At 37.4% G+C, this 27,855-nt stretch overlaps 1 protein-coding gene across 3 annotated transcripts; it reads left to right on the top strand.

Moving 5' to 3' along the window:
• Nucleotides 1-2,294: 2,294 nt before the first annotated feature.
• tfec (transcription factor EC) lies at nucleotides 2,295-15,671 on the top strand. Of its 3 annotated transcripts, none has more exons than XM_053650481.1 (8): nucleotides 2,295-2,641; nucleotides 8,528-8,761; nucleotides 9,065-9,166; nucleotides 10,892-11,012; nucleotides 11,929-11,985; nucleotides 12,083-12,158; nucleotides 12,913-13,060; nucleotides 14,622-15,671. In XM_053650481.1, exons 1-8 carry the CDS (start codon nucleotides 2,585-2,587, stop codon nucleotides 15,093-15,095), a joined length of 1,269 nt encoding a protein of 422 aa, XP_053506456.1. In that variant the 5' UTR covers nucleotides 2,295-2,584; the 3' UTR covers nucleotides 15,096-15,671. The 3 variants fall into 3 exon arrangements, with proteins under 3 accessions (XP_053506456.1, XP_053506457.1, XP_053506455.1); XM_053650482.1 differs by lacking the exon at nucleotides 2,295-2,641 and adding an exon at nucleotides 7,613-8,197 and having other exon boundaries at nucleotides 10,892-10,937; XM_053650480.1 differs by lacking the exon at nucleotides 2,295-2,641 and adding an exon at nucleotides 7,613-8,197.
• Nucleotides 15,672-27,855: the final 12,184 nt, after the last annotated feature.

Below are 27,855 nucleotides of genomic sequence, written 5' to 3'. Positions count from 1 at the left end.
ACTCCTTCAAAGGTTCCCCAGAGAAACCAACTTGAGAACGCTTTATAATCCCCCCCCCCGACAATTTTTTTTAGAGTGCAAGATATAAATTTGGAAATGGAATTGTACACAAATTAAATGGCTAGACATGATCATTTTGGATGAACTGATGAATGCCTGGCTGTACTTTATTAAACAATAAACTATGGACAAATCATGCAGTCTTTTGATTATATTAGTACAACTAAAACTTGAATGACAAAAATGAGGATGTGGGACATGTACACGTGCATAATAACTAACGCTGAGTGTGCATGTCTGAGTGATGATTTTCAGTTGCAGTTTTTGCCGCAGTGTTGAGGTGCTTCAATGCTTTTTGTAGATTATCAAAGGTAATTTATGGAGCGGGGTCTTGCTGTGACCTTAGCTTTCTTTATTTTATGGATCCTTGTATGTCTACGAACATGTATTTCAGTTGCTGGCGGCAGTCTTGATCTGATCACTGGCATGCATGTCCTAAGGCCACAATTAGATCTGGCTGTGTAGCTGGGAAAGAAGAGAGGCATTCCTCTAAGGTGTTCCTGTGAACGGCTTGCCTTGTTGGCTTTGACACGGGCACAGTTTAATTGATTTAGGGCAAAAATCACATTAGTGCTAATTGCAGCATTTCTGAAAAGTCTGGCTGGACTGACTTCCTGTTTTCTGCCAAAGCGTACAAAAACCTCTCAGCAGTGGATGAAGCTGTTTATATAATACATATTGTATGTAATGTTCTTTTGTCTTGTTGTAATTATTTGAAAATGACCTGCACATGTAATGCCTGTTTAAGGGTACAAATAAAAATCATATTCATCGTATCATATTCTATACACCAAAGTACATGTCTATATATGCATTTTAGATCTGTTACATAATATGTGTATATATGCATTTTATATATGTATCTTACTCTTTGTTGATAAATGCAGTGGAGAGAACGGACCAGCATTCCCGTAATAAAGTAAAAATTGGTGTAATATTTAATTTTGATATAAATCATTAAAGTGCACCTGCTATTATGCATTCCTTTTCTACTTGGATAAAACAGACCTCAGATGTGTGAGCTGGACTTTGAAGTCTTGTCTTAGAAGCAGACCAACTTTTACAGGAAGTAGCTCATGTTTTATGCACGCTGTGTGCGGGACTAACAAAGGTGAGCTGTCATGCTGGGACATGAGAGAGCGAGGGAGAAAATGGCTAACTAGTACTTTTGGCATGGCTAAACATAGGAATAAATGTAGGAAGAGGGGCAGTTTTGTATTTTGTGCACTTATTCCATATTTAGTTTGTTTTTGAGGTTATTTATAGGCTAACAGATGAATTTAGATGAATAGATTAGAAGCAGTGAGGGGGCGGAGGTGCCACTTACGGGTCATTGGACTTCGGTATCAGAGTTCCAAGCTCTTTGATTCTGTAGTTGATGTTGTATCGCCGCCTTCTTTCAACTGTCAAATGAGAAAATGAACATTATCACTATACATGCCACACACACACACACACACGCACACACACAAACACGCACAGTACAGCACTGTGCATATTCAAAGCCTTTCTTGTGTATTGTCAGAAACCTTCCTCAGCATTTCTATCATTTCAAGAAACAAAAAAAGTAGAAATATTTAATTTTAGCAATAAAAAAAATACAACATCTGAACACTGAGGAAAGAGCTCTACACTTTATCAGGCATGTAAAGTGTAATGACTGCAATGTCATCCATCACACTGTTGATCGTGTAACGCAATTACGGCCTTTTCATGGCTGTTATTATCACCCAAGCCTCATCAGCTGTGCACTGATCAAATTCAGTATGACTCAGTGATTAAAATACAGCACAGCATAATGTTTTCCATGCTGTGGAAATGCATCCCCAATGTCTCTGAAATATTGTCAAACCATCTGGATTTTCTTATTACTGTGCTCAGATACAAACTCAAACCCTCACTCTTCCATGTTCTGTATCCAGAGCAATGTCATGCACCATGTGACCTCTAGTGAATGAGTATGTGTGCCAGGAAATCCCCTTTAAATAATTTTTTGCTAGCGTGTTTATGTGATGTTGTATATAGTGCATGAGTGTGCTTTCTGCACAGAGGTGTGTGTCAGGGAGATAACCTGTGACTGGAATGTGCTGAGTAAGAAAATGTGTACAGGCAGAAAGGAAAGATCCTAGAACACAACACCCCCCTCCACTTCCCAACCCGTTCGTCCCTTGTTCCTCTGCTTTCAGCCATCGAAAAATTTTGCCTCTGTCAGGCCTTTGGCTAATAGTTAGTGGTGGAGTAAAACCTCGCAGAGGAAGCCTGGGTGCTGAGAACGCTGATGTGTCATGTCTTCCTTCCCTGGCTTGGCTTTTAACATACACTGTTCAGGAAAATAACACACACACACACACACACACACACACACACACACACACACACACTCATCTTTCTACTTTCTGTTCCTGACTGCACACCCAGCAGACTGACTCACTGCAACTCCTTCTTCATTGAGGTTTCAGTGTATAGACATTGGGATTGTGTGTCAAAGATAGAGGTTGTGTAGCTGAATACTTCTGCTGGAGCCATGAGCCATCGTTGTGTAGTCAAAGTCATCTCCCTCACTGAGGTCCAGCTGCTGCCGGTAGGTAGCTGCAGATACAGACAGAGAGAGATCTGTGTTATTTGCAAGGCTTGGTTATGTATTGAAAGTCTGTACCTTAATGAGGTTTATGTGTATCTCTATGTGTGTGTGTGTGTGTGTGTGTGTGTGTGTGTGTGTGTGTGTGTGTGTGCGTACATGCGTGTGTGTGTGTGTGTGTGTGTGTGTGTGTGTGTGTGTGTGTTAGCAATGGGGAACTAACAAGCTGCAGAGATTTTGAAAAAATTTCTAGCTATATGAGTTCACCTGATTGTAAATTAAAAAAAACCACACACTGAACATGGTATTTCCTCAATTGTGGCTGTTTATGTGCATTATTAATATAAAGTAGTTATTGAACTGATTTGATGTTTATAAATTTCATTCAGTTTTTCACTTATAATGTGAATTTACCTGATACTGTTACAGTTACCCCCAATACTGATACTGAAACCTTGAGCATCAGTCAATATTGATATCCATCCTATTATGCTTTAAAATGATTTTAACTGAAGTACTAGGAAATATGGGAAAATTACCCAGCTAAAACCCAACCTGCACAAAACCATGGCTTTCACACAAAAAACACTTTAAAAATATTACTTTCAATAACTGCATCAAGCCACCAACTCAATGATCACCAAATTGTTGTTTTTTTCTTTTGTGATGCTTTTACTGCAGCTTGTTTCAGTTGTTGTTTGTTTAGAGGGGTTTCTCCCTTCAGTCTCCTCTTCAGGAGGTGAAATGCTGCTCAATATGGTTAAGGTCTGGTGATTGACTTGGCCTGTCTAAAACCTTCCACTTTTTCCCTCCTGATAAAGTCCATTGTTGAGTTGGCAGTGTGTTTTGGATCAGTGTCTTACTGCATGATAAAGTTAGTCCAGATTAATCTGGATGAATTTCTCTGTAAATTGGCAGACAGAATGTTTCTGTAGGCGTCTGAATTCATTCTACTGCTATCATCATACATTATCTACAATAAAGATTACTGAGTCTGTTCCAGAAGCAGCCATACAAGCCCAAGCCAAGAGACCACCTCCACCATGTTTCACAGATGAGCTTGTGTGTTTTGGGTCATGAGCAGATCCTTCCTTTCTCCATACTTTGGCCTTTCCATCACTTTGGTAGAGGTTAATTTTGGTTGCAGAACTCTGTATTTCTTTGTGAATTCCAATCTGGCTTTCTGACTCTTACTGCTGATGAGTGGTTTGCATCTTGTGGTATGGCCTCTACATTTCTGCTCTCTAAGTCTTCTTCGAGCAGTGGATTGTGATACCTTCACCCCTGCCCTGTGGAGGTTGTTGGTGAAGTCACTGACTATTGTTTTTGGGTTTTCTTCACAGCTCCCACAATGTTTCTGTCATTAGCTGCTGTTGTTTTTCCTTGGCCGACCCATTCGGTGTCTGTTGCTCAGTACACCAGTAGTTTCTTTCTTTTTCAGGATATTCCAAATTATTGTATTGGATATGCCCAATGTTTGTGCAATGCCTCTTATTGATTTTCCCTCTTTTCCTAGCTTCAAAATTGCTTGCTTTTCTCTAATAGACAGCTCTCTGGTCTTCATATTGGTTAATCCTTTTTAATGACAGTGAAACTGAAGGCTAAAACCAAGAGAAGATGCTCAGAGCTATTTATTGTTTAAACAATCAATCTATCAGGACACACCTGGGTAATAAGAAACACCTGTCAGTCACATGTTACAATATTTTTTGCTCGCCTAAAATTGGGTGGTTTGACGCAAAAGGTTCTACGTTTTATGTTGTTTAACTAGAAGTAAATACCAGGAAATAAAAACTGAAATCCTAAACTCTCATCTCATATTCATTTTTTGATCACAAACCCAAACGTCTTCAGTCTAAAAAAACAAACAAAAAAACTGGTCTTGCTGTTCCAATAGTTTCAGAGGGGACTGTATTTGCATGTATTTTTCTCATTTGTAAGTCGCTTTGGATAAAAGCGTCTGCTAAGTGAATAAATGTAAATGTAAATGTAAATGTATAATTTATATGAAAGATGGCATGATACCATTTTTTCCTGATAACAATACGATACTGAAACTATCTTCACAAAACCACGGCTTTTACACAAAAATCACTTATACTGCAAACATATTGAAGTGTTAAAATATTTAAAATATATATAAACATATACAGTTCCAAAAAAATCTTTTCCAAACGCAATTCCAATGTTTTCCATTTCTTACAGAATCAATTTCCTTCTTTTTATTCTCCAATGTGCAATCCACCATTTTTTGATTTTATATATATATATATATATATATATATATATATATATATATATATATATATATATATATATATATAAAAGGCAAACTGAGCTACCACTGCCCTATTATATACAGTGCTGTGCAAAGATTTTAGGCACCTTATTTTATTAGTACAAACTTAGTTATAGATTATTAATTTATGACTTCTACGGTGTCAAGTCAGTACAAAAAACATTTTATATTCCCAAACATTAGTTTTCTAGCACAAAATTAAATGTTACAGAAAAATGTTTGTATGTCAGTAAAGAAAGCAGCATATTAGTTAAGAGACACTTTTCAGACAAAATACACAATGAAGGCTTTATAACACCAAATATCGACTTTGTTTCATTTATTAGAGTTTACTGCTCTTTACCACATTTTTTCTTTAAAATGTAGAATCATTTAATTAAATTATTCTGAAGGCATCTTTGCTCCATAGCATTTCTTTGCATGTGCCAAAAACTTTTGCACAGTACTGTGTGTGTGTGTGTGTGTGTGTGTGTGTGTGTGTGTGCATATATATATATATATATATATATATATATATATATATATATATATATATATATATATATATATATTCATAGCAAAGACAAACAAATAAAATTTCATCTGTAGGAATAAAAAAAGGAAGAATAAAGTGCTTATTGGATTTCAGACTTAGCTTATAATGTGATTTTACTTGATGAGACGGGCATCCTTACAATATTAAAAGTGTTTAAAGTGTTTTAATAATAGTAATAGTAATAATAATAATAATAATAATAATAATAATAGTGATATATTTGCACTATATAACACTTTTACATACATAAATATGTAAAATAATATGTAAATAAAAACATATATGCAAATAAATAAATAGGAAGGAAAACTGAGAAAACTTGGGTTAATGAATTTCACATTTTTTTTTTTAAAATTCCTGCTGTACTTTCTCTTCCCTTTAGAAAACTTTGTGGTGCAACGATTCTGTATGTCTCTGACTGAACACAATGTGTCCCATACACTTCTTGAGAACAAACCATATAGCATTAATTATATTCATTCTATACAAGTAATGTACATTTAGCTGTGCTGTATAATGTGCCATGAAAACTGTATCCAGGCTGAGAGAAGTTTATTTGATGTCCTGTGGGTGTTAAGGTATGTCCATGATTTCTACAGTTAGTGATAATCACCCACCCTAGTGTTTCATAACTTGACCTGAAGTGAAACAAGAACTTGGCTAATACTGAAACAGTTGAGCAACGTCTGCATCATAATATAGATTACATTCCCACTTCCAGTTCACACTCAGTGCCGGTCTGGAAGCCTGGTGTTTGGACTAACATTTCTAGAAGCTAGAAATCAATAAGGTAATGCAAATAGTCCTTTATTTACGTCTGTCACTCTTTAGTGATTATTCCTTCTCATGGAATTTAGGAATATCATATTAAAGAACAAACTGCTGGATTGACTTGTGCAAGACATGAAATATAATTACACTGTGGATGGAGATTAAGCAGGAGATCTTATTAGTAATTAGATTTCAAGTTTGCAGCATGCCATTATTTTTAGTACCTTAATATTTAACTACTATGTGTAAATATGACTTGTAGTGTCCTAAACCTAAGGGCACAACTTGAGACATAATTTTAAGACAGAGGCTGTCATATTACACTGGTGAAAGTATGTGTGTGTATGTGTGTATGTGTGTGTGTATGTGTGTGTGTGTTTATTCTGTCCTATCAGCTTATCTCTGCACACAGCCAGTGCAGCTTTACTTATCTGAGTGAGTTCATTAAACAAAATGAAGTTATGAAGCTACAGTTGTGCATCCCCGGTACAAAATCTTCTGTATTGTTGCACAGTTAATATGGAATAAAAGAAATAAAAAAAAACCTTTTGTAGTGTTTCTATATTTGGAGGTCTACCAGCTCAACTACTCTTAAATTAAGCAAACCTGTTGTTTTCTATTGCAAATACAATTTTGCATTGGTTTAGTAGATGTAGAAAATTAACAGTTTTTTTTTTCCCTGTGAAGAAGCATATGACATTTTCTTTGCAGTACTGAAGACTTTTCAAACTTTTCAAAATATTTTATATATTTATATATTACTCATCAGCTCAATTGCCCTCTTTAGCCTGTTATCATGATATCATGATTGCATACCTTCACACATAACATTTCATTCTCCAGGCCTGCAGCTGGAATCAAATTCCTATTACTATATCTGTATCTCTTACATTTATAATAATACAAGACAGGAAAGGATTCACTCCTCCAAAACCACTGGCAGCGTGAACATCCCTGCCACCAAGTTTACTAGACATATCATCCTGAAACACTGGGCAACCCTTTTCTTACAGAGAAAAATCTGATTCATGTAAAATAAAAAAAAAAAGAGAGATGTACACCAGATGTTTCACAGAACTCCAGAAAGTTCTGTGAAAGAAGTGAAAGAACTCTCAACATTACAACATACAAATAATCCTGATTGTAAAGTCATTTTTTCAGAAAGTCATGTCAAATTAGACAAAATAAGCCTGACATTCACCGAGTATATTTTTAGTCCCATGGCAATAAAAGTTATTTTTGGATGTTCTAGAAATAGCCTCAGCTGCCATTGGGTAACTTCACAGCTGGCCCTTTGTGAACTCAGACAACACGAAGACAAAACGGGGTCATTCTGGTCTCTCAAAAAGTGAATACGTCCATCCTATATATAGTTTTACGATGTGTTATGGACTAAAATAAGATAAGGGTTCGGTTCTTGACAGTTAGTTTTTGAGAACTGACAGAGGACAATGGGTCCTCAGAGCGCTGTGTCTAAGATGAGCCCTGGGGTTAGTGAGAAACCACACACAACAAGCAGCATTTGTTTTCGAGCCCCTGAAGCAGAAGTGGAAGAGGGTTGTAGGGGGACAGTTTGGGGACTGGCTACGTCGCACAAACAGAATAAGGCGGTCCTCTTGAATTGGTAATATAGACAAAACACAGGAATCCCATGGTGATCAAACCAACCAGATCAGTATTCTGATGACTCTCTGTTTGAGGTGATTACCACACTAGGCCATAAAAGGGCAAGCCAGCCTCCCTGTTAATTAGGTCTTTTACTACACCCAGTCAGTTTATAAAGAGTGCTGTAGAGGAGGAGAGAGTCACAACATATCCACTCAGCAGATAACTTTAGCCTCGGATCCTACTAGAGTTCCTTGTCAGAGCTGCAGAGGACACGCGGGTTCTGAGAATGCCACATTTATCTGATTGTAGCTACTACATGATGCGAGACGGAGCCCAAGTTGCCAGTGTAAGGACATTTTTTTGACTTATATTTTTGAAGCTATCTGTGGTTGAAGGTCCGGTATGGATGGCTTTAAGATTCAGCTTGAGAAATGGCCTCAGACATCAGGTTGGAGGGAGTTGACTACCATTTACATCCTAACATTTTATTACAGAATTTTAAATGTTTTGTAATAAGTTAAATCTGTTTTTAGCGAAAAAAAAAAAAAAAAGTTAATAAGAGATGTTTATATGGTGCCTTCTCATAAAATGACTATTCCATGTTATTTGTGCAAAATGTAAATTTATAAGCCTGAAAGAACAATGTGTAATACTGGCCATGCCTTTCAATCCACAGGTTCAGAACCACCTGGAGACCTCCAAGTACCACCTCCACCAAGCTCAGGCCCAGCAGGTCAAACAGTACCTGACTTTAGGCACCAAGCTTCCTGGCCAGGCCCACCCACACCCAGGCCAGGCCCTAGGCACAATGCCTGTCATGCGCAATGGCCATATGACACCTGTCAGCGACAACAGCACACCTGGCAGTCCCGTCACCCTCTTCACCCTCGCCAGCAGCCACGACACTGAGGTGAGTACCATGCTCCAACCCCCATTCTCCCCCACACCATTCATCAATAACATCAAACATGTATCACTGATCAATACCAAAGTAAAAGGTCTCACTAATCTGATGAGGCATTTCCATCATGCTGCAGTCTTCTTGTGTGGAGATGATGAAATGCTTGTTATTGGATTAGGAAGCAGCATATCTTTTCCTCTGCACTGTTCTACTCTTCATTGATTTAATGACTATTAACCTTTGTAGATAAAGCTAAAAAGGGACATTTGAGCATGGCAAATACGCTACACTGTAATCATTGTTTTCCTTTAGTTTCCAGTAGATGAAGTTATTGATGATCTCATTGGATTTGAATCTGGGTTCAATGATGGGAGCTTGGAGTGTATGGAGCCTAGCATCATAATGCAAAATAATGTGAGTATGAATTATATTCATTCTTTAAGCATGTGGATCAGCGAACTTGCTTCTGAAAATCGAACTTAACCACTGTCATTTCTATTAATACGAACATTTTCTGAAAATTACAGAATAAGAATTAAGAAATGATGAGACTCTAATTAATTAAATTACAGCAACACAAATCAGTGGAGGTTTTAGACTAGTCTGCTTTGATAAATCTCTTTAGAAAGATCAGAAGTGCAACCCAAAATGTCGATTCTTGATGTGCTTGGGGGAAAAAAAGAGCTTGTCTTTTGTGAGGTCAGATTAAATCCAACTAAGAGTCAAAGTTCATGATATGTGTGTGTGGGGGAAAAGGCTTAAACAGCACTATGTTCTTTGCTGTGTAACAATACAGATTAGTCACCTAATACAATCAGGGAACTGAGTGGTACGCAGAAAATGAGTTGTAATGAGTGAAGGCCTCATATACAGTACATATCCTCCACTACTCTCTCTCATAGGCAATTTAGGGTCAAAACTAAAGGACAGGAGGGAGAAAGAGTAATGTGACTAGATAACAAAGAGAGAAATGCATATAATATGCAAATGTGGAAAAAGTTCATGTTCATCTTAAGAAGTGCAATTTAGCTAAGGAATAAAAATGCATACACAGGTGTCTAGGGATACAAGTGCTCGCTGTGTTTCTTTGACTGGGCAGAAATTCGGCAGCATTTTGCTGATGCTTAGCCTGGACAAAGAACTGCTTGAGCGGTGATTATAATAACACCTGAACTCACCAGAGAGGAATGCGTCAGTGAAAGAGAAACTGTCACGTTGCATTCCACCACACACAAAAAGACAGCGATGGAGAGGAGTCCAGTGTTACAGAGGGCAAAAGAGAGGGAGTGTGCATGTTGAGTATACAGGAGGAAGAGAGAGAGAGAGAGAGAGAGAGAGAGAGAGAATACAAGACAGATTATGTCTCAGCAACGCAGTGAGGCATCAGATTGGGCTAATGCCTCAACTCCCAGTGGGCTTGTTCAGAAATGATACCATGCTTAAACGGATCAATTGATTTTAATTAGTCATACAGTGCTATGCATCACATCGCTTCACGTGTCAACATATCCACGAACACAGATGGGAATGGATTGAAGTGATTACGATACCAGGAGTCAAGGGACTGTAGCAATCTTTCATTTTTGATAAGCATGATTTTCCTCTACTGAGATAATGGCGTACATGCACAGCAAAGCAAAGCTAACAGTCTAACACTGTATCTGCCCAGCTCTTCAGCTAATACGGATCATTTTTAGTCCTTCAGTGTGTGTATGAGGAGTGTGTTGACTGTACAATGCAGCGTGTTGAGCAGATGCAGCAGGAGGCTAACCCTGACAGGTGGTGCTTTCTCTTGCACAGTGCACCTGTCAAATATTGCGTGTGCAAAATGTCAGAACAAGTGTGATTGGTCTGATCCAGGTCTTATAATGTCAGCAAGTGACAGGGACTTCTGAGATTAGATCCCATACATAACTACATGTTTATCCACACATACATAACATACATTCACATGCTCAATCCTGGGACCTGAGTTGAAAACATAAAAGGAGAGAAACGAGAAAAAATAGAGAAAAGAATCTGTTCTGTAAAACAAATACAAATACTACTATATTCTAATAGAAATATAAATGACAATGAAACATGTTCCTAGAGTTCATCTCATCCTTTCCTGTCTTCCTCTTCCTGTTTATTTCAAAGGTGGCCCTGAACAGCGGCATGCTGGAAGTCTATGGCGGTGACCAAGGTATGACTGCCTCTCATGGTGGACTGACACCCCCCTCATGCCCCCCAAAGCTCTCTGTTAAAATGGAAGTCACAGGTACGGAGCACGGCTGCAGAAAGACTGCCGTAGATCAATTATTGCTTTAAGGCCCCTAAATATCTCGAATCATTTAAAAAAATAAACACAGATGCACACCGTAAAAACATGAGTACATCTAGAGTAACACTTTTGAGTCCATGTCCAGTGCCTTAAACATAACAAGGTTGAATCTGCAAGAAAAACACTCGAGTGTTTTTCAGATCACTATCTGCTGGCTATATTACATTGACTCAAAGTACACATTGTTCGACTTCCTCTTTTACTACACTCATTTCTCATTTTCAATGCTTCAGTTAACTGAATATGATGGGATGTATCTCTTGTGTCGTATATACAAGCCCCCCCCCCCCCCCCCCCCGTGAAAGCCGTGCATCAACTAAAGCTAATTGATTTAGGAAATGTTAAGGATGCCTCAAGAACTCTTCACTCCAATGAGGAAAATAAGTCACTTACTATCTTTTTCACATAAGTGTGCTGCAGGACACAGAGTGATTACACACAGCGTAAACGATCGAATCGAATCAGCAGAAATGAATCGAGAAATCTAATCACGGATTCCAATCACATCATTTGGAAGAACGCGAGCAGGATTCGGAACGATGGAGTACTTTTCCTTTGCGAAGCTGAGTTAATTGTCAGTGAAGGTGTTTTAGAAGAGGGCACAGAAGTGGTGTATGAGGAAGCATGGGAATGAGGACAGGACTCATACTGCTGTGTATGTGTACAGTTAGGGTTGTGAGCTCAATAGGCTCGTAGTGAATAGTGAGTTTAGCAGTAAGTCATTTGCCATCTACCATCAGTGCAATTTCATTGACATGTTTTTGGTTTATGAAAATGCTGAATTGGTGTTTTTTTTGTTTTTGTTTTTGTTAAAAGCCTGCCTTCTTCTTTTCTCTTCTCTCTTTCGAAACAGAACACGACACCAGAGTCTTAGCAAAAGAGAGACAGAAGAAAGACAATCACAATCTGAGTAAGATGCTCTGATTATACATTTGTGTGTGTGTGTGTGTGTGTGTGTGTGTGTGTGTGGCATGTATAGTGATAATGTTTATTTCCTCATTTGACAGTTGAAAGAAGGCGGCGATACAACATCAACTACAGAATCAAAGAGCTTGGAACTCTGATACCGAAGTCCAATGACCCGTAAGTGGCACGTCCGCCCACTCACTGCTTCTAATCTATTCATCTAAATTCATCTGTTAGCCTATAAATAACCTCAAAAACAAATGAAATATGGAATCACTGCACAAAATACAAAACTACCCCTCTTCCTGCAGTAGGCTGATTGGACTTTCTTTACTCGCCCAGTGTGAAGTGGCATTAGGCAGTTTCAATAATGATAAAAGGGGTCAAAGTCAAAGCACAGACCATTTGAATACAGTTTTAAGCACAACCGAACCTCCAGAAAGGGAATCCAGTGGCCCAGCTCAACTGAACTTTTGATCAAATTTAAATAGAAGGTTCACTTTATCACCATTCCATTAACATAAGATAAAAGAGATTAGCTCTGATCAGACCAACACCTTACTCCAATGAAAGACACAATTTTACCACACGCCCTTCCTTTTCACAAGTAATGATATTGGCAGTGGCTCCACTTAGCTTCAGCTTCCAAAATTCCTTTTTTTTTTTTTCAGATGACACCTATTTTTACTCATGAATTAATTTTTACCACGGAAGGACCATGGAATAGGCTTTCTGCAGACACACTTAACTATTCCATTAAAATTCCCATTCAAAGCCAATGTAATGTCTGAGAATGAATAATTGGCCATGTAAATCACCATTTCTTAGTCCTATAAAAATAGGGTTTTTGTGAAGGTATTATTCCTGTGTATGAAGGTTCTGCTGACGCGACGCACGTGTGAAAAAGGTTATCTTTTCTGTTCTCTGGCAGTGATATGCGCTGGAACAAAGGGACCATCCTCAAGGCCTCGGTGGAGTACATTAAGTGGCTGCAGAAAGAGCAGCAACATGCGCGAGAGCTGGAGAGTCGCCAGAAGAAGCTGGAGCAGGCTAACAGGAGACTGCTGCTCAGGATTCAGGTAGGAAAAGTGGATAATAGAGTTCATGTAAAATAGTAACCAAAAGGAAGAGTGGATAATACGAGTAAGACGGACCAAAACAACTATCATCGCACGTTCCTCGAAACTGTCCCATGTCTTACTGATGTCTGTAACCAAGCTCTGATTGGAAGCACAGGGAGTTGAAGGAAATTGCCTGATTAATAGCTAGAGCACTAGGACAGGAATGCACCTGGAATTAGATTATGAGACCTTAATAATGCAGGACAGCCAATCCTGCCGTCCCCGCTTGTCTGAAATTATGCATTACAATCCCGCAGTAGTGAGATACTCAAAGAGCAGGCAGTAGAGATATTACAGAAGTCCTCACACACACACACACACACACACACACACACACACACACACAGACATCCAAATTAGCCTCCAATGTAATTACCCAGAGTTCCCCTATCAAGCAGCTACTGATCTTCCACATGGATTTCTACACAGGGCTTGCATCTAACGTCAAGACAAACCCTGCATCCCAATTGGCATACTATCTGTACGAAATAGTATCCGAGATGAGAAATAATGTCTCCCAAATGTTGAAATGAGTATCCCAAAGGTACCCGGATGGTCTACTATTTCAGGTAAATGTTCAAAGTGTGGAACTGTGGATACTTTTTCAGCTAATATTGCCCATAACTCCTTGCGTGAGGGAGGAAGAGCTTTGTGACTGTTTGCTTGACCGAACTGAAGGATGCATTTTAGAGAGGTGTAAATAAAATGTGGTAAAATCAATAAGGGGAATGATAAATAAAATGATATAGTATAAATTATATAAAGAATAATGAATGAAGAAAGGCTGAAATGCAACAAGGAGTTTGTTTATGCTGACAGTGTCCTCTTCCGTTACATGGCGTGTTAGTATGTCCCAGTACTTACATGCTCTTTTTCTTCACAGAAAGCGTACATAATTTTAGTACATAGTATAAGTATGCCAATTGGGATGCAGGGAATGTATTTCACAAATGATAAATAGCAGATCTATGTTTTTCAAGCCTTTAACTTTAACGGCAATATATATTTATTTACGACTATAAGAAAGCCATTCATACATATGTTGTCCTGATTGGCTTGATGTTGGAGGTCCACAGCATATTTTCTGAGGCAGCTGCACAGTTCAGAGATCTTTTTAACAATAGCTGTCATCATGTGAAGAGAACTTTACTATATATATTACAAAAAGTGTTCTCACCTAAAAATAGCTGACACCACCTTTACCTACACAAAATGCAATGGCAGGTAGCATTGTCCTAGTGATCCCACTATCTTCTTCTTGGGGGAAGGTATGGAACGGAGTACTGCATCCTGTCATCTCCTGTATACAGTAGATTCAGAAAGAGTGAGTGAAAAGTAATAACCTCAGACCTCATTAGGGTTCTGCTTCAACTCCATTCATCATCAATGATGTATGATCAGGGCAGATCTTAGTAGTGTGTACCCCAGAGACACTTGAATTATGATCCAAGATTTTGATTATAAGTGAAGAGACAACTATCTGATATCTAATGCTTGAGAATATGTGTGTGTTTGACAGGAGTTAGAGATCCAAGCTCGTGCTCATGGTCTGCCCAGTAATCTGGGGGCAGCGGAGATCTCGTCTCACCTCGTCAAACAGCAGCAGCAACAGCAGCAGCAGCAGCAGGCACTTCCAGCTCCTGCGGTTACTCCTGGAGCACAGACTTCTCTCTACCCACAGGATGAGCTCAGTGGCCCCGAGTACCTGCAGAGGAACTCCCTGTCTGTGCTCCATGCCGGAAATGAAGGCAACAGCAGCTCCTCTGGTGAGCATGCAGACGCCACTTCGACGACCTTCTCAGACCCGCTGTCACACTTCACGGACTTCTTTAGTGCCACTCTGAAGGAGGAGCAGCGGCTGGACGAGCTCCTCATGGAGGAGGCGCTGTCTCCGTTCGGGACTGACCCACTGCTTTCAGCCACTTCGCCCAACGCGTCTAAGGGGAGCAGCCGCAGGAGCAGCTTTAGCACGGATGACAACGACGACCTTTGACACCGTTCACAGTATTCTTACACTTCTGGATCTGACGTATGTGACTGATCTCCAGCTTTTCCTCTAGACACAGGGACACATCTTCTATGTGTCCTGGAAATTCAGAAACTTAAAAAAGGGGGAGATGAACTGATATTCTGAAACTACTGTACAGCCTTTACTATAGATGCTTATAACACTGGTCACACACATCACTGGACTATTAAAACTGTATGCTTCTGAAGTGTAACATAATGGCATTGTTCATAAGGATCACTAAAGGAAAAAGTGAAGAGAAGATGGAGAAGAGGAACTTTTTTCCTCCTCATCTGCCATGCCTTATCTCAGACAGGGTTAGCTTCATAAACGTATATAAGAGGAAGTGTTGTAAATGTAATTTAATAATAGCAATTAAACTAACATGCCTTATTGTTTTTAAAATATTTTTAAAGGAAAATATCACTTTGTGTATTTATACATCCTAATCCCTGTATTGTTGGAAAAAAATGTCTTATACAATCTAACACTTTCTATTTTTTATTTTTTATTTTTTAGATATCTTTGGGGTGGGGAAAACACATTAAACCCCTTTTTGATAAAACCAAGTCTGTTTTTATTTCATTCCTTCTAAACACAATAATATTCCATGTCAATTCAACAGGGGTAAAATATGTAAAAGCAAATTTTAAACATTTTGGAAACATATGCTTACACTTACACACACACACACACACACACACACACACACACACACACACACACACACGTGCGCGCATGCCTGATTGTGTTTTATAGCTTCTCTACACTGCTGTGCAACTGATGAGGTCTTGGCCTGTCTGAAGATCTAGCAGCTAAGAGGTTTGGCGTTTAAGTGACATTTTGATGAGGACATCTCCCTGTCACAGGATACTAATGACACACAATATACCCGTGATTACACACAAGCTGAACGGCCATTAAAACACAGCTGCAGCCCTCCACCACACTGAGTTCGGGTCAGACCTGCAGGGCTCTCCAGACGCTCCACATTTTATCCGCATCCAAACTCAAACAACATCAAAAACGTGGTGCATCAGCAGGGTCCTGAGGACTGGTTTGAGGATCACCGGGTTAGAGGACCGAAGAGCAGGTTGTTGAGACAAATTGGCCGATTTCCCCTCAAAAACAACAATAAAAAAAGAAATAACCAGAAACAAAAAGTTGTATAACTTTATATTTTAAAAAATTTATACATTAAATTCTGCCAAGCCATTTCTTTCAAATCAATTAGTTCATTATTAATTCACACGTTTAACGTGACTCATATGCCACTTAAAGGCATATGATATGACTAATAATTAATTTATTATTTATTAAGTATATGATTGTTAATGTTATTTGTTTTCTGGTTACATGGTTTCCAGTGTTACATGTTGTACATTGTTTGAGTTTATTTTGACAGTTCATTGCACTTAAATGTTACAAAAGGTAATGCATTTTACCCTAAGCTTATTTTATTTAATAATTTAAAAAAATATATGTTGCTTTAAGACATTTTACACATGACTACTTTTTAAGCTATGAATATTGTTCGTTTCATTTCAATGCATTCATAGAACGATATTTGTTTTGTTTTTTTTAGTTTTTTTTTTTAGAAAATGTCTTTAACATAAAAAACATAAATAATTATCAACAAAGCCCCTATGCTGTTTCGTCAAGCTGTTTTTAACCCAGTTTATTTAAAGTTTTATTTCAGTTCTGTATGATCGTGAGTCTTTTGAAGGAATGTCTCATTAGTTGAGATTTTTAAGCAAATTCAATGATGTAATGCATGAATAATACAACAAACAGCAGAGACAGAAACATGTGAATGCGTTGCAGTGGAGAGGCTGTGTGTTCATCAAAGCCTGGCTAAATTAATGTTTTACAATGCTATTAGATATATGTTTCTCCATAATGAAGTTGAAAGCCTCACCATATCATTAGCAAATATGGACACTCTCGCTACAGTTTACAAACATGATTACACATACTGTAAAGTATATGTGTGTGCTCATTAAAGGGAAGACCTAGATTTCTTTTGTAAATAATTCTCATGAATGCAGTTCTGCTATTCCTACGTCTCAGTCACTTCCAGAAGTCTTTTTTGGCAGATTATAACTTGATTACTCGGCTTAACATAAATACCAAATGAGATGTTTAGGATGTCAGGATGGCAGTTGCCTTACTGAATTTTATTATAGTAGATTTAGGAAGATTTCCCACACATCAAATATTAACAGTTTCTACATTAAAGCTGAAATACAGAAACAGTTTTATAAGTAAGTAATTTAGTAAGTAAGTAAGTAAGTCAATTTTATTTATAAAGCATATTTAGCACAGCAAAGCGGACCAAAGTGCTGAACAGAGGAAAGAAAAGTAAAATAGAAAACAGAATAAAACCAAATAAAGACAGACAATAGACAATAGGATTTAAAAAAAAAAAATTAGATTAAAATGCCTGGGAGAAGAGATACGCTTTCAGCCTCTTCTTAAAAACTGTAATTGAGGGTACAAGGCGGATATCCAGCGTCAAATGATTCCATAAATGAGGGGCAGCGACTGAAAAACCTCTATCCCCCTTAGTTTTTAAACAGGATCGAGGGACATACAGAAGAAGCCTATCAGAAGATCTTAAAAATCTGCTAGCTGATTGTGGTGTAAGAAGATCTTTGAGATAAGAAGGAGCTTGATCATTAAGAGTTTTAAATACAAAGAACAGAATCTTCAACTGGATCCTAAAATGGACCAGGAGCCAATGGAGCAATGCTAAATTTGTAGTGACATGATCATATTTCTTTGCCTTGGTCAACAGCCTTGCAGCTGTAAGCTTCTGAACCATCTGGAGACGAGCAAGAGATGACTGAGGAAGTACAATGAATTACAATAATCTAAGCACGATGTGATAAAAGCATGAATAACCTTCTCCAAATCTCGGAAAGACAAAAATGTTTTAAGTTTAGAAATAATCCGTATTTGACCAAAACTATTCTTAATGACTGAATTTATTTGCTTGATTCAGCAGTGTAGAAAATGACTAGGAAATGCCCTCACATCGTCAGTGGACTCTGAGAGATCATTCTGCCATGGCTCGTGTCTCTGCTTTTAGCTTTACTCTGCGAAACATGTATGAACAGATTTCCCGCGGTTTCTTCCTCATGTCGTCTCAGGGAGTTTTTTCTTGCCACCACCACCTCTGGTTTGGTCATTAAGGATAAATGTATCAACTTGAAATTTATATCCAGAATTTATATATTTCTGTAAAGCAACTTTGTGACAATGGCCATTGTTAAACGTCCATCACTATACAAATAAAACAGAATTGAATTGAATCAGCTTTCATCATGCTCTGCTGAAAGATAGGACAGAACAGAAAGGATAGTGTCTTAAAAGAAAAAAAAAAAAACTTACTGTGAATCTTGCGCAGTTTCCTTTCATGGACATCACTAATAATCCATACCAGGTATTACAAAAGAACCAGAGTTAATCCCGGGTCAGAAAATGCCATATTTCATCATCAGAATGTCATTCTGGAGGACCTCCAAATAGACATCATTTGGGACATGGTCATGCTTGATTAAAGATCAAGTCAGGTTATGTTTTGTATATTAGCTCATGCAATAGAACCTATGCCGTGATGCATTTGTGCATCCACCGTAATCTTTAACAGCAATAAATAATTTTTCTGTTGTATACCAGTGTGGCCGTTTTAATTGATTTATCCCTTCTCCTTTCACCGCCCTACTTCACCAGTAGATGGAGATAATACACCGCGTTCTCTCTCTCTCTCTCTCTCTCTCTCTCTCTCTCTCTCTCTCTCTCTTTCCATGCACACAAACTCCTTCCTCCACAACACTCAGCTTCCATCATTAAAACTACCAATACAGAATGCACACTGCTCAAAATTGGGTACAGCTCGGTTTAGCCATTTCCACTGAGTTGCATTATGCCCCCCAAATAAGCAGGATTTAATGGAGCAGCTTGGGTATAATGTACACTTATTCACACTTTTTAGCAATGCTTACATATTAAAGGCTTTATTAAGGTCTATGGTGTTAAAAGTTCAGACTCGAGAGGCTGCGAAAGCATGACACACACACACACACACACACACACACACACACACACCTTACTATTCATGTGAGGACCTTCCATTGACATAATTATCGGAACCTCAGTAACCATAAGTAAACATTTTAGTTCTATAAGGGTTTTTTATTGTATTATTATTATTTTATTTTTTAAAATAAAGCTGCAGTTTTTGTATAAAAATGGTATTTTTCTTCCTGAGGGCCAGCCAAATGTCTCTACAAGGTCAAAACCATCAGGAAAAAAAAAAAAAAAAAATCCTATCCTCAGGGGGACATTTATAAATATAGATATAAAACCACACACATTATCCTACAGTAAAGCTATCCCTCCTTCCTATGAAGCAGCTCTCCTGTGCATAAGTAAGTACATAATTTATAGCCAAACTTTTATTTGTTAGACAGTATTGAATTGTCATTGCTTAGTGGTGTTTTACATTATATGCATCTAACAACAATAAATAATTCATAATCAATAAGTGACTCACACAAGAGACAGCAGACAAACCTGATGTGGTGGCATCATGTGGTGGATTTAAAGGTTCATTAGTGAGTGGATCCTGTGTGTGTGTGTGTGTGTGTGTGTGTGTGTGTTGTGGTGCCTGGTCACTCCACAGCCATCCTAAGGGTCTCTGAAACTATTCTGTGTTTATGGTGACCGCGCCCAGCTGTACTTTAGTGACTCCCACGTCACTGGCTGGTGAACGGCGTATTAACAACGGAATACAAAGAGATGAAATCCCTCCAGCTGCGGTCAGTGCTATAAAAGCCACTGATGCGATTTCCAGACAGTCCGATTGAATCAAACCAGATGCCAAAAACATAACTTCAAACAAATTGACTTCCAATTATTGGAGTACACACTTCCAGATGTGCTACAGATGGAGACGGAGGGGGGGAGGCAAAAAGGTGTCTCGGGCCACGCTGTGCTGCGCTCCACAATAAAGCCAGGGCAAGCGGCGTGTGTTTTAAATCACCTAAAGAGGGACAGGATGTGAGAGGACAAATACGGCTAAGGAGAGGAGAGAGTATCATTAGTACCATTTCACACAAACACACACACACCCACACCACGATCTAGCCAGGAGGTTTCTTTAATGCTAATTTAGAAGTGATTCCCAGCTAAACCTTGATCCTGAAAATGAAATCCCAGGCAGAGGACATTCACAGCTCCCAATCTCACGTCCACATGCATGACTGCATATTCAGTTACAGTTGTATACTTATTTCTAGGACTGATAAATGGATATGTATGGTGGCATTCACATTTAATCCATCTAACAAGAAATCCTTTATCCTCTACTCCTTATATACTTGCTGCTTCCATTTCAGAGGTAATACAATTACAAACAGTTAATATACATTAATTAATGGTTAACTACTATGTAAAAATATAATGTTAGAATATCATATTTAAACAATATTTTTACAATTATACTATAAATACAATAAAAGTGATTTGCTTAAATAGTACAAATGAAAATTCATATGCTTTTTTTTGCGTAAACAGACTTTGACTTTACGCAGATGAGCACAATAATACATCAAAATATAACTGACTTTATTTACATGAAGTGAGGGCACAATTTTAATATGTGCGCATTTATTTCTTTTAAACGATATAGTCAATAGGCTTTAAATGAATTAAGAATATAACAGATTAACTATATACGGTCATTTAACAGATCATAGCACTGATCCTATATTTAATGTAAATTAAAAACGAAAAAAAAAAGCAAAAAACGCTGAAGATACAATCGCTGCATTGCTGGTAAATTAATTAAATACAATTTCAGCACATGATAAACCGTAAAAACAGAAAATGGGATAATGTGATAAATATTTACCGATGTGAGCGGACTCATTTACAAATTATTTAAGCACTGATAAACCCATTAAAGAGGCATTGTTCAGCTCGGGGAGAACTTTGGTGTTCCTGTGTGTAATATCTCCAGTACTGGTGCTATGTGCAAAGGGCTAGGTGCTTATCTCATTAAAAGCAGTAAGTGGTGGTCTGTAGGGGGCTTTTGGGGCACTGATGTCCCACAGGGGCACTGGTCCAGCATGGCTAACAGGCCCGTTTAACTGCATTCATTCCCATTTTGATCCACAGGGCCAGAGCTCCAATTCCCCGTGTCTGTCTATCTCTGCCCCGGGATTCAAATATAGAGGAGCAGCAGAACGTGTGCCTCTGTTTAATTCAAGCCCCTGTATGGGACTATGCTAATCCACGGCCAGTCCTCCACTCTCCTGTAACCTCTTCTAATCTGAATGACCTTGGCAGAGTGGTGGACGGGACCTGCAATTGATTTGTAATTCAAAATGGGAGCGACAGGTCTGGAGCCGTGGATTGCTAGAACACAGCCGGCCTTCCTCTAAGCACTGCGGGGAAATCAGACAAATAAAATAAGCAGCAGTAAAAGGTTAATCCGAGTGTGTGTAAATGTGTGTATGTGTGTGTGAGGTGTGTAGCTGTTCATTGCTCTTCTGGGTGCATCTAGGAGACTGTATAGCTAGTGTGTCAGGTTTGGGTGGCTCGTTAGCACACAGAGATAATTGGCGCCGCGTGGCTCGGCCCATTTGACCATGGCTCTGTGCATTATTCATCCGACAGCAGGCCGCTTCCCGGCCCTTTGGAGACAGACTCATTCAATATTTATGGGTAATTGTTTATTAAATGCAGAGCCTTGACCCTATTACGCCTATTACAGGCTGCAGAATAGAGCAGCGCCATTTTACCATATTCCAAAGATCTACAGTCACACGAGGAGTGCCAGGGTTACATGGAGGGATGGAGGAAGATGCTGCTGAAGAGAATGATGATGAGAGAGGAAGGCAGAGCTAACAGGTGATGGTACATACCAAAGAATTCATGAGAAGTCAAAAGGGAAATAATATATTTATGATTGTTGAGCATTTTTAAAGACATTAATAATTTTAAGATTAAATGCAGAATAAAAATGCTGTATTACTGCGGTGATTAAGAGCTTGCACACTAGGTGTGTGTGTGTGTGTGTGTGTATATATATATATATATATATATATATATATATATATATATATATATATATATATATATATATATATACACACACACACACACACACACACACACACACACACACACACCAAAGAACCTGTTTAAAGGCAGCTTGATGCTTCGGTTTGACTCTTTTTTATTCCTGAGAGACTTGATTATAAGAGGAGCAAACTCTTGAAATTCCAATTACACGAATTCTTCAGTGCCAGTGTGGCAAGTGGGCAATTGTAAGATCATTAGTGAAGGAGTGGAAGCTTGAACATGACAGCTGGAGTAGTTCTAGGTGTGCGTGTGTAAGGCATTGAATGAGATAAAAGGTCATTTCTTTTCCCCCAGTGCGGACAGAAGGCGAGGGCCACTAGAGGACAGTGTTGGAGCAGAATTGGGGTTATGTCTTGGTGCACTCGTTGTTCTGCTCTAACACATCTATCTCCTAAAGATTCAAATATTTCAACAAAATCAAGAAGCCACAATTGCTACAATTCCTAAAAAAGCTAGCTTACCTGAAATTAATCGTATGACGGTAACCAATATTGCTATTATGACTATGTCCTAAAAAATAAAAATAAAATCTTTCTGTGAAATAGAATTTCTAAAAAAATTTTACGACAAAAATAATAATTTACTGGTTTAATAGCTATTACAGCAGTGACAATTCATTTTTATAGTTAGCAAACATATTTTTACAATTTATGTAAAATGCACATTCATGTAAAATATGTACTGTAAACTGTAATGACATTCAGCAGCGCTTTATTAGTGTGTCGAGTAAAACACAAATCAGTGATAGAGGATCTGCATATGAATCTGTACAGAAGGTAGGTGCTGTATTGTGTTTAGTGTTGCTGGAGAGAAGCTACTGTTTTACTATCTCTTTTTACAGTGTGAATAATTCAGCCTGACTTCCACACATATTTAACAAATTCACATACAACATGATGTGAGAGACTCATCTCCCTTTCCATATTTGGTAACAAAAGGCAGGAATGTTGTGGGAGGCATTAGGAGCAGTGGAATATTTCATTACCTTTGTGCTGCTGAGGCTGATTAATCTGAAGTGTGAGTTTGAGGGCTTGAGAGTGGGTGTGGAACTAATGACACTTTTCTGAAGAGCTTTCCAGCTCACAAACACAGCCAAGATTCGGTCTCTTTAAAGAAATTAGTCCTATAATTACGAGGATGTCCAAATTAAAATGATCCCAGATTAATTAAATCAGAGGAAGCAAATGTAAGAAAATATTACCTTTTCAGGAAGACAATTAGAAAAAGAACAAATTTGCACATACACATGATATTTTAGGGGAAAAAATACACTATACATATAAAAGCATGCAATATTTTCAATAGAAGGCAATAGAATTAAATATGCAGGGCTAATTTTACACATGAATGATGTATAATAGCCATTAAATAAATAACATATTACTACTACTACTACTACTACTACTACTACTACTACTAATAATAATAATAATAATAATAAGTGCTAATACTAGTAATAATAGTAATACTACTACTAATACTACTGATAAAATATTTCTAATAATAATTAACACTAATACTAGCAATTAGCATTACTATCAATACTACTAGTGTGACAACTACTACTACTACTGCTACTACTACTATATTATTAATATTATTATTATAAATGGAATACTATTACTACTAATAATAATAATACTATGTAGTTATATTACTACTATTACTACTACTGCTACTACAAGTAACAATACAACAACAACAATAATAATAAAGAAAATATTACTACTACTACAACTACTAACATAAATAAGTAGCAACAGTACTACTACTACTTATATTATTATTATTATTATTATTATTATTATTATTATTATTATTATTATTAATAATAATAATAATAATAATAATAATAATAATAATAATAATAACAACAACAACAACAACAACAATAAAATATTGCTACTAATAATTACCAATACTACCACTACTACTAATACTACTACTAATATTTTTAACTAATAATAATTAATAATTATTAACTAATAGTAATAATTAGCAATACTACTACGAATAAATATTATTATTATTATAAATGGAATACTACTACTACTACTACTACTACTACTACTACTACTACTACTACTACTATGTAGTTATCCTACTACTAACAACAACAAAAACAATAACTACAACAATAATGATAAAGAAACACCAACACTACAACTACTAATAATAACAATATGTAGCAATAGTACTATTAATACTACTACTACTACTACTACTACTACTACTACTAATAATAATAATAATACTATGTATCAATACTACTATTACAACAAATTTTTACCACTAATACTAATAAAAACATCAACAACAATAATAAATAAAATACTACTACCGCTACTAATAATACTAATCTGTACTATAATAATAATAATAATAATAATAATATAATACTAATAATAATTGTTATTATTATTATTATTATTATTATAAATAACAACAATAACAGCAACAACAGTAATAATACATAAAATACTACTATCATTACTAATCATATGCAGCAATACTATTATTACTACTACTACTAATAACAACAACAATAACAACAATAAAAATATATTTTAAGTAATAATGATGATGATGATGATAATAATAATAATAATAATAATAATAATAATAATAATAAATGTTTATTGTTGTCCTTTTTAATAAAACCATACTGTCTGCCTCGTGTACGCTGTGCATGTTGTATAAGGCTGCTGTGTATATATTGTGTCATATGTTATGGATTATAAATGCTATGCTGTTTTTGGTGGCATTATGAACCCGAGTGCAACAGCAGCGTGAATCAGGGACAAATAAAAGCTTGTTTCAGTTGGAGAGGCAGAGGTGGAGCTCACTTACACGCTAATGCTAATGCTGCTTTGTTACTTGCCATGAATTCTAACATCCTGAGAATAAAACAGCTCTTTTTCCTCCTCCACTCCTCACATGATGGAATTTTTCATGTTTGGTTAGCACTGTCAGATTTAAACCGCTGTGTGCTAATGTGTGTAATCTGCTTTGCAACACATCAATTATGATGGATCTTCCTCCAGCGCCGGTGTTTTTATTGCATTCCTCATGGTAATCACTCTTCACTAGTTTAGTAAATAACGTTCTGCACTGTAGCACACGGCAAGCCTGGCTCTGACAGCGTCTATCTCAGCGAGGAGAGAACATTACATATGCTCTGCATGTTTCTGTTCATTCACATAGTCTTGTGTGTTTCTAATGTTATATCTGCATGTGCGATTACAATGACAAGATATAAAATAAATAGCTCTCACTGTGTCTTATCTCTATCTGCATCATTTCTCACAGCGTGCAGTGCTTTAATAAAGGTGAGAGAGGGTCGAGGTGCACACTGTGCAGCTCCCCTTGTGGAAAATCCAAATACATTTCACGTGAACATATGTTGTTCAGGTATGAGTAATATGTGGTCATATGAGGAAAGACCTGTGAAGGTGCATTTTACCATGTTATGCCCTGAAACTGTATGTGAGCTCATATTGTGTATTGTGAAACATGTGTGAAAAATAGCATGGGACTCTCTAAAAGGTAATGTGAAGTTAAAGGTTCTGTCAGGAAAACACCTTTACTGTACTGCTAATCACAAATCCAAGGCGATGTTAAATATAATTTAAATAAATGAGGAATACAATAGGGGGGTGTGGTTATAGAAAAATAAACAACAACAAGGTACAGCCTATGATACAGCCTGATATAAAGTGAAGTACCTGTTACTGCCCTGAAGTTGATTACTTTCCTATAACAGCATGCCTTAAAGTGTTTTATTCCTCTTATACATCGGAAGGATATCACTGGGGTCGGCTGACTTCAAGTGGCACTTTATAGCCTTTGCCCTCCCTGGTTGATCGCTGTTGTGTGCTTTTATCCATTTAGAGTTACATTTATTTTTGTGGAACAACTGAGATACAAGTTTCTGTTATCACATTCGTTATAACAGCTATAAACAGTTGTTTCCTCACCAGCCTCTCATTTTTTTCTCTCTTACTAGTAGATAATATGCTAAAACACACACACACACACACACACACACACACACACACACACACAGAAGCAGCTTGTCACATAGCTAAGACACCATAAAAACGCAAATTGCTCTCTCCTGAAGACTTTTTCTGTGGCTGAAAACCTATAGGAACAGCTCTACCTTAAAGCTGCTGATACCAACTGAAATCTTTCTTAAATGATAAACATCTCTTAGCAAAAATCATGACCACAGCAACAGCTATACATTGTTCATTGTTTCATTTTATTTCTTTGTAAATAAATAAATCTGTTTAAAGCCATGCTGTTATAAAGAATGACTCAACACCTTGTGACCAGACTTGACAATTCAACATCGCTGTGATATAATAACACATATTCAGACATAATTTCAGAGAAAATATACTAAATATAAAACTACTACACCGATTTTAACCAGCGAGAATATTTCCTGTTTTTCCCCACTTTTTAAAAATGGAATTAACATTTCCATGAATGACTCTATGGTAGTTCAGTAGCAGATAGATAACACTACTACATATCACTCATGCATATTTCTTTTGCCCTACTGCATAGAACAGAATGAGAGAGAGAGAGAGAGAGAGAGAGAGAGAGAAAGGGATGGAGCGAGTTAGAGAGAGAGGGAGAGCGCTAGAAAGGGATAGAGAGAGAGAGAGAGAGAGTGAGAGAGAGAGCGCTAGAAAAGGATTGAGAGAGAGAGAGAGACAGAGAGAGAGAGAGAAAGAGAGAGAGAGAGAAAGAGAGAGAGAGTTTGATTTGTAGTGTAGGTTCTAATCCTTTCTCTCTACATTAGAAGAAGTGATAACAGTGGGCTTAAGACCAGCTTCGTCCCTCACATCACAACAAAGCCTCATTTGTTCAACAGCACACCTGAGACTGGAGTAGCAGCCACAACCTCACTGCTTCTACACACACACACACACACACACACACACACACACACACACACACACACACACTTCATCATGGCTCTTGTCTTGTCCAGGCTGAGGGAAGCTGAGGAGAGCAGAGGTAGTTCACTCAGCAGGGTTTCAATCTGCAACAAGCTCGGGGACCGTCACGAGGTGTCGGCTAACATTAGCATCTCCTTAAAAGCGTTAATAAAAATCAGACCCAGACTATGTGTATTAATACATAACACATCATAGCAGATATGAAGGCGTCCCAGCATCACAAAGTCTCCAAGACAGGATGAAATAGTCATTGTGCTGACCAGACATAAAGAGTGTCAAAAATTCACAGAGAGAGAGAGAATTACTGACAAGAGGTGCAATGGAACTGGACAGTACAGAAGAAATGTTTCTTCTTATAAGACAGTGAAAATACTGTGGTTGTGTGGTGAGAGAGAAATGAAAAAGAGACAAAAAAAAAAAGAAACCCTGTAATAACTCTTTTACTCATTTCTATACTACATGATATTACAGGGTGAAAAAAAGCTACAATCTAATTTAAAACACAGATATTGCATTTCATATACACATTTAATATACGGAGATATACATATGATATATAAGGAATACAACACTTGGGAGTGTACTTTTATAGGAAAATAATCAACTACGTGGGGGTGTGA

This window comes from Ictalurus furcatus, chromosome 19, assembly GCF_023375685.1.
Source record: "Ictalurus furcatus strain D&B chromosome 19, Billie_1.0, whole genome shotgun sequence".
Classification (NCBI taxonomy): domain Eukaryota; kingdom Metazoa; phylum Chordata; class Actinopteri; order Siluriformes; family Ictaluridae; genus Ictalurus; species Ictalurus furcatus.
The sequence above is the reverse complement of the archived record's forward strand: the minus strand, read 5'-3'. Positions and strand labels throughout refer to the sequence as shown.

Coding starts and splice junctions, on each gene's coding strand:
- tfec (XM_053650480.1), top strand. CDS start 8,138: ATGCCACATTTATCTGATTGTAGCTACTACATGATGCGAGACGGAGCC. Junction 8,198..8,527: donor ACGGAGCCCAAGTTGCCAGT/GTAAGGACATTT, acceptor TTCAATCCACAG/GTTCAGAACCACCTGGAGAC. Junction 9,167..10,891: donor GCATCATAATGCAAAATAAT/GTGAGTATGAAT, acceptor TTTATTTCAAAG/GTGGCCCTGAACAGCGGCAT.